The sequence below is a fragment of the Micromys minutus genome (assembly GCF_963924665.1).
Source record: "Micromys minutus genome assembly, chromosome: 2".
In the NCBI taxonomy this organism is placed as follows: Eukaryota; Metazoa; Chordata; class Mammalia; order Rodentia; family Muridae; genus Micromys; species Micromys minutus.
This window is the reverse complement of record NC_137971.1, coordinates 75,463,042-75,470,446: the sequence shown is the minus strand read 5'-3', so window position 1 is coordinate 75,470,446 and position 7,405 is coordinate 75,463,042. Positions and strand designations below refer to the sequence as shown.

The window sequence follows — 7,405 nt, the reverse complement described above, 5'->3', positions numbered from 1 at the left end:
GAGAGGCGAAGAGTGCCGGGAGCCTCCTCGCTGTCCGGAGCCCCCATCGCCTAGCACCGGGAGATGATGGCAATGCAGCCACCTGGTCCCCGAGGAGCCACCGTACCCAGGACCCCTGGGCACAGTGCTTGCCCAAGCCAGCTGCTCCCTGAGGAGATGATATCCCCTACGCCCAATCCACACGGCTGGGACAGCGCCACGCGAGCCCTCTAGGCAATCGTAGAGCCACGCAGCAGCTCCGCCGCAGGTGCCACCTCGGAAACCATGACCCCCGGCGCGGGCCCATGGAGCTATGGCCTATAGGGTCCTGGGCCGCGCGGGGCCACCTCAGCCGCGGAGAGCCCGCAGGTTGCTCTTCGCCTTCACACTGTCCTTGTCCTGCACTTACCTGTGTTACAGCTTCCTGTGCTGCTGTGACGGTCTGGGCCAGAGCCGCCTGCTCGGCGCGCCGCGCTGCCTCCGTGGCACCAGCGCAAGCGGCCAGAAACTTCTGGCGAAGTCCCGCCCGTGTGATCCCCCGGGGCCGACGCCCAGTGAGCCCAGCGCTCCCAGCGCTCCCGCCGCTGCCGCGCCAGCTCCGCGCCTCTCCGGATCCAACCACTCTGGCTCCCCGAAGCCAGGCACCAAACGGCTTCCCCAAGCCCTCATTGTGGGGGTCAAAAAAGGGGGAACCCGGGCGGTGCTGGAGTTTATTCGCGTGCACCCCGACGTGCGGGCCCTGGGCACCGAGCCCCACTTCTTCGACAGGAACTATGGCCGAGGGCTGGACTGGTACAGGTAAGAGGGTCGCGACAGCTCCACTCTGACCTTTGGGTTCGCTCCATCCTTGGAGCCATTCCTTGCCTTTCATAAGCCGGCGAGTGGGATGTGGGGTGATAATTGTAGAGGGTCCACCCAGAACTTCTCAGAGACTGGCTCTTTATGAGGTTCTTTGAAGCGCAAGGAGAACGGCCATTCCCGTTTGTGCCTGGGATCCCTGGAAGGTAGGGGGCATTTTCAGTCAAAACGAAGTGCTGGCTGGAGGACTGCTTTCTTTGTCCAGTTTTTAGGACAGATGGGGCTGTTGCCTGAGGCAAAGGGTTGGCTGACCACAGCCCTACTCCTATCCCTAGGTGGATCTTCTCTGGCCTGTGAAGCACCTGGTGCTGAGAAAGGGGAATGACCACAAAGGCCCTCTGTGGTGATTTCCTTCTTGATAGGTTCCCCTACTTAGGGCAAAACGAGAATGTGTCCTGAGTTCTTGCAGTGAGGACAATGCCAGTTTCAGTGGCAGATACTCTCTACCATACGGCTCACCCCCCCCCCCAACAGTTCTAGTCCTGAGTTGGTGAGTTTGGGGTAAAGGAAGGGACCTTTGATTTTCGTCTGTCACTGACACTTACATTAAGTTCCTCAGCCTCTTCTAGCGTCTTTTCACCTTCAATCACACGGGACAGGAACATAGTTCTTGCTCTGTTTGCCTGTCCAGTCTTTTTCAAAGTGTTTGAAAGATGTAAAAATGACTTTTGGAGGTGCTTTTTAAAATAATAGCCAACAGGAGGGATTTGGAAGATAGGTGGGCACTTCAGGTGAAGGCTACATAGGATCCTAGTAGTCAGGCATGACTAGAATGCCCACTCTTCCCTTGGACTTCTGCCAGCTCGAGTCCCTCCCTCCCCCAGAGGGTGGTGTCTGGACCTACACTGAGGCTTCACTGGAGTGACAGCCTTCACTCTCCAGTGCCTCTGGTGTCCATTGCCCTTCACACCGTGTGTGTGGTGTGGAAGTACAGGATAGGTCCACAGAGGGACTGAGTCAGGGCACCTCTGGGGTTAAAGGATAGTGTATGAGCCTCAGAGATGTCACAGAATCTACCTGAAGACATTCTAGACAGTTCTGAACAGTAATGCAATTCTGGAGGATGCCATGGTAGCTGCCACAGTTGCCAAGGCTCTTCCTTTTGTTTTTGTTTTTGTTTTTGTTTTTTTTTTATATAAAAGGAGACCTTTACTCAGTAGAGTCAGAAACATACTGGACAAGGGATAACTTCATTGGAAAGATGGAGTCATAACAGAGAGTTCTGGATTTCCAAGGAAAAGGGATCCACAGGAATGCCTTATCACTTTCTCAGCTAGCCCTGGCCAGCAGCAGCTATGACTGTTAGGAGCAAGGGATGGGACATGCACTGTCCCCAAGAGGCAGACACATAGTTTGTAGTGAAGCCAAGCAAGGAACTGCTGGTACACGACCAGTTGTGGCTTCACACCAATGCTGATGGTCCACCATGCTTTCTGGACCGTGACCCATAGGTGTTCCATTTAGTCATGTGCAATCAGTGTTTGAACCAGACCCCAGGGTATGGTTCATCAAACAGCAATGCCTGGCTTGAGGTCATTCTCAGCTAAGCTCATCGCATGCCAGGGTTTCCTCGATGGAAAATGTGAAGGTTGTGATGAAACCTTTCCCCACTGTGAAGTGCTTTTAAAGTGCAAAATAGCAAAATTCTGAGCATCTAGCTTTTAGGTGATGCTTCCTCCCATAAACACCTCTATGTGGAGCCCAGGCTCTTCCCCGTTTCTCCCTCCTCCACCAAACAGCATACCACAGGCTTCCTTTCTGGAACCTGTGTCATTCAGGGATGACTGCTTTTTATTTTTAACCTTGGCATGTGTGATTCTAAGCCAGCTTAGCTGTGAACCTTGGAGATGGGAGCCATGCCTTTTTTTTTTTTTCTTCTTTCCTAGCACATTTGGATTCTGCTAAAATTCTCAGCTGAATCTTGGTAGGTTTTATTTAACGTGAAGCACATTGACAGCTCCACTTCTTTCTCTCTCCCCTCCCCCTCTCCCCTTTCCTTCTTGATAGTTCTAGAGGAAAGATTAGCCTGGCGATCAGGTCATAACTATGATGCCTATCAGTTTCCCAGGAAGGCTGGGAGATCTACAGCACCCAGGAAAGGGCCTGTGTGTTTTGTACTTTGGTGTTGTGGGTGGGGGGAGGGCTGCAAACCAGCACCTTCCAGAGTCAAGAATTTCACACAGAGATTCCTGATTCCACAAAGGCAATATACTCCCCCACGTGGGCGCTGTTTCTCTGTTTAATCCTTTATCATCGCTTGAGTAACAAACAGTAATTGCAGAGACTATGGGGGTTCCTGGGGTTCTTTACACTTGGTGTCCATAGCCAGCCTTCTGCCCACTGTTGTGGCCTCGGCTTCCCAGGGTGGAGCCCATGAATGCGGTGGAGTCCACAGTGAGTGCTCTGCCCATTTGAAGCCCTGCAGCACTTCTTAGGCCAGATGGTCTAAATGCAGATAAACAATGGGAAAATAAGAATCACCACCATCAAGCTACAGGTGAGATTTCTCCTCTATGAAGGCAGAGCTGATACAGCCAGAGAGATGCACCATCAGCCAAAGGGACAAGCCAACAGAGCCCTCATCTTCTTTGGTCCTGGATCCGAATCCCTTCTTGGGAGGCACCAAGCCAAATCAGCTCTCTGCAGAGGAATTTCTCTGAGATTCTCCCGTGATCACACCTCACCTGTGTGTCTGGACCACACCTCACCTGTGTGTCTGGACCACACCTCACCTGTGTGTCTGGACCACACCTCACCTGTGTGTCTGGACCACACCTCACCTGTGTGTCTGGACCACACCTCACCTGTGTGTCTGGACCACACCTCACCTGTGTGTCTGGACCACACCTCACCTGTGTGTCTGGCCTGAATTCCCCTTTTCAAATTTCTTCCCAGATGCAGCATACGGAACTGTGGGGGTGTTGGGTGGGAACCACTAGCTGCTTGGAATTAAAGGAGACTGGATACAAAGTTGATGAGGGCCCCACCGTGGTACCCACTGTGTCAAAGATCAGAGGTGACCTCTTTAGGTGCTATGTGATTTGGAAAAAAGATGATCACCTCAGTCTCAGCTGCCGTCTTATGGGATGAAGTCCATAATAGTTGTTTTGGGTGTGAAGAATGCACGGAGCATTACATATGAAGGTGCCATGGGGGGGGACTTTGTACATAAAGATAAGCCAATGATGCTTCTACTGTTGCCACAATTGCTGCTGTTCTGCTGCCAACGCTCCTGTTATTGCCATTAATACTGCTGCTAACACAGCTGTGAGAGCAGTACCTGCTGCCACCACCAAATGTGGCCCAAGATTTGGTTTGCTAAAGAAATAGTTTCCCACTTCTTAGACGTGTGCGTGGCTGTGCATGCATGTGTGCGTTCATGTGTGTGTGTGTGTGTGTGTGTGTGTGTGTGTGTGTGTGTGTGTGATGCATGTGTGTGTCTGTTTTTTGTGAGTACATGCACTGAAGGTAGAAGTTGAGTTGTTCTCCTTGTTTTTGGAAACAGGGTCTCTCACTGAACCCGAAACTCTGATTCCACTAGGGAGAATGACCGGCAAGCTCCAGGGAAAGGCCTCCCCAGCAAACAGATTATAGGCACTACTGGGTTTGGGGTTTTGTGTGAGTTCAGAGGACCTGAACGGAGTGCCCTCATGCTGTGCACTGCAAGCACTTTGCAAACTGATCCATTTCCTCAGCCCAATACGCCCCCTTTTCTTACTTTCTCCCCCATTTCTCCCTCCCTCACTTTTTGCTCTCCCCTCCCTCCCTGTCATCTTCTGTTTCTTAACTTTGCAATGATAGAATTCCGCCTCATATTTCTGACTGTTCACCTTTAAAATTACGTACAATGCCCGACCTGGTCTTTTCCATCATATGAAAACCACGTAGAACGCCGTCTATGGAAACAGCCAATATACCTAAGATTTCACAGAAGATGCTGTTGTTTTATGAAAGTTTGTCTCTGATCCAGCTTATTCAAAATGTTTGTCATTTATAGAGAAATATAAACAGTATCATGTCCAGGAGTCTTTAGGGTTCAAGAGGTAGGCAAGTTCTGTTTCAAGTGTCTCAATTCTGCTAACCCTATGGGTTGGCAGGGTGCACATATGGAGAGGAGGGGAGTCTTTTCTGAATGCATTAAAATGCCAACAGGAGCAAGTTAATACACGATAGTTGACTCTGCACTAGTGTCCAAATGTTGATAGATGAACTTGTTATTAATTTTAGATGCCATCTCTTATCTCTGCTTATTTTCTTTCTTAGTGTCGGTGTGTTCTTGGGACTGTATAAGGCAAGCAGAAACAGGATTTGCCCCAGAGGTACTGCTCTAAGAGAGAGAGAGGGAAAGGCACAGGATGAGACCTACCACAGTATCAAGCTCATGAAACTCAGTGACTCATAAGTAACAGCAAAGCCAAACTCTGGCACAGCAAGCCTTCGGAGGAAGCCCACAGGCAGGAGACAGGGGCCTTCTGCATGAAGAAGAGATTGCAGAAGGCTTTGCCATCTCATAACTGAAACACACATGAAACAGACCAACCCATGCTCACTATGTGTACTGGTGATCTGTGACCTCTGTCCCCACATGTGTGGTCTCCTGTACAGCTTCTTTGCAGACACACCTTTATAAGATTTTTTTTTTTTTTTTTTTTGGCATGGGTCTAGGGGAGTGTGCCACATTCTGATTAAATGAAGCCATTGAGTCTGGAAATTCCCTATCTGTCAGCCTCACAACATGCTGGAGGTATATTAGTTAGTTCCAGCTTGTGTACCATTCTTCTCAGTCACTGAATAAGCCAGCAGAGCTGTTGATACTCAGGGAAGATTTGGGGGGGGGGAGAGCTGGTCTCACTTCTCTTTGGCACATGGAGGGGCCGGATGATCTGGGAATGAAGAATGAGATTTCCCCCAGATATTTTTGCTTGAGGTTATGAAGTGAAGAAGACCCTGACAGGCCCTGAGATTCTCACCGAATACATGTTGTTAATACTGTTTAAGGAGTTAAAATAGAAAAACAAAACACTTACTAGAGAAGGCAGGGAGCATAGCTGGTTTATTTTTGTTTTAATTTCCTGAGATTAGAATGTCTTATGACAAATCATTGATGTCCTGGCTCCCATGAGATACTCTGTTTCTACCTTGGTTGCAGTACCACACAGCACCAAGCTGTCCTTTGCCTTGAGAGTATGGCTTCCCCAGTCACACTGAAATTTATCAATTTTCCAAAGGACAGCTGAGCACATGGAAGAATCCCCAACGTGGAATGTCTGTAGTCAGCACTGGGGGTGGGTGGGGTGGAGGCAGGGCTGAGGAGTGTCTCTGCTGAGAGCTGTACCCATATTGAAATTTCAAGTGGTATCCATGCCATCTCCCCGAAAGCATCTATTTTACTGCTGGGAAGCAGGTGGGGTGGATGCCCACCAGAGATGAGGTGCTGTGAGTTTCTTAAGAAGCACTTACTTACATAGATTGGGAGGCACATCCCAAGAGCCCCTATCCATTCTGGTGCACAGTCAATGCCAAAAGGTGCCATTTCCTGAGGTATTGTTAATGTTCTCTGCGTCCCGTGTTCAGCAATGTTGAATAGCGTTCTTCCCTTGGTTAGCCCTCCATGAATCATTTCTGAGTGACTGAGTGACAGAGTGGGTGTGGAGGGGCGGAAGCACACAGTTCCCTATTGATCCGGATCTGCTGGAGGACTTGGAGGGGAGGCTGGCTCTCTGTGTGATGGCTCACAGCCAGTGGGCAAAGAAGAGGGAGGTAGATAAGCAGACACTCACAGGCTGTGAGTCAGGCCAGAGGGGTCTGAAAGGTCATGCAGCCAAGCTAAGACTGGGGAACCCACCGTTTCCCCCAGAGCTAACTCTGAGGTGGGTTAATCCATTTATTTGTCAAACGCCCACCATAGGCCAGGCTCAGTGCCAGGCTGCTGTGGGCTGGCTCTGCTGCCACTTGTTTCTCCTAATGGGCTGTGCTGATGGGTTGGGGAGCTTTGTAGTCCACGGGCAGCTTGACAAGGTGGGTAAAAGCCACCAGTGAGTGGGAATAACTTAGCATTTCAGAGGTAATTGCTGCCTGTCAGGCTACACAGCTAGGCTGTTGGTCCAATGCTTTACTCCCCAGGGCTTTCTCTGTGGGATAACGGGACAGGGTGAGGAGCTGAGGACTCTGCTTGAGCACATTCTCCCCAGAGACATAGCCAGACGTGCTGTGACATCATGTTGGGGTCCTATGTACACATTAGCCGATGTGTCTTCTCAAACTTCCAGCCAGACGTGCTAACAATGGACTTTTTTTGCTCAGCTCCCACCTCTGCTCGAGGTAGAGTCTGGAGGGATGCCCTCTACTACCTCCCAATCCACGGCAGCACTCCCAGTTTGGAAAGATGACACCAGCATTTCCTAGACTTCAGTCATTATAGTGCACAACCTCTATCGTCATTTCTTAAGATTTGTGTTTCAGTGACGCGATCTCATTTAAAACTGCAATGATGTTTAGCTGTGGCTGAGCTGAGTGTAGAAGAGAGAGGCTTGATCAATGAACAAAGTTACAGACAGGGAACACAAGG

General features: G+C 50.1%; 1 protein-coding gene across 1 annotated transcript in view; it reads left to right on the top strand.

Annotated features, from left to right (window-relative positions):
• Positions 1-292: 292 nt before the first annotated feature.
• Positions 293-7,405, top strand: part of HS3ST2 (heparan sulfate-glucosamine 3-sulfotransferase 2) — a gene marked incomplete at both ends in the record, with an annotated part of 106,643 nt that continues 99,530 nt past the window's right edge. Inside the window, one exon of the mRNA XM_080911297.1 lies at positions 293-777. Within this exon, the coding sequence (XP_080767423.1) occupies positions 293-777 (485 nt within the window). The remainder of the gene's footprint in view (positions 778-7,405) is intronic.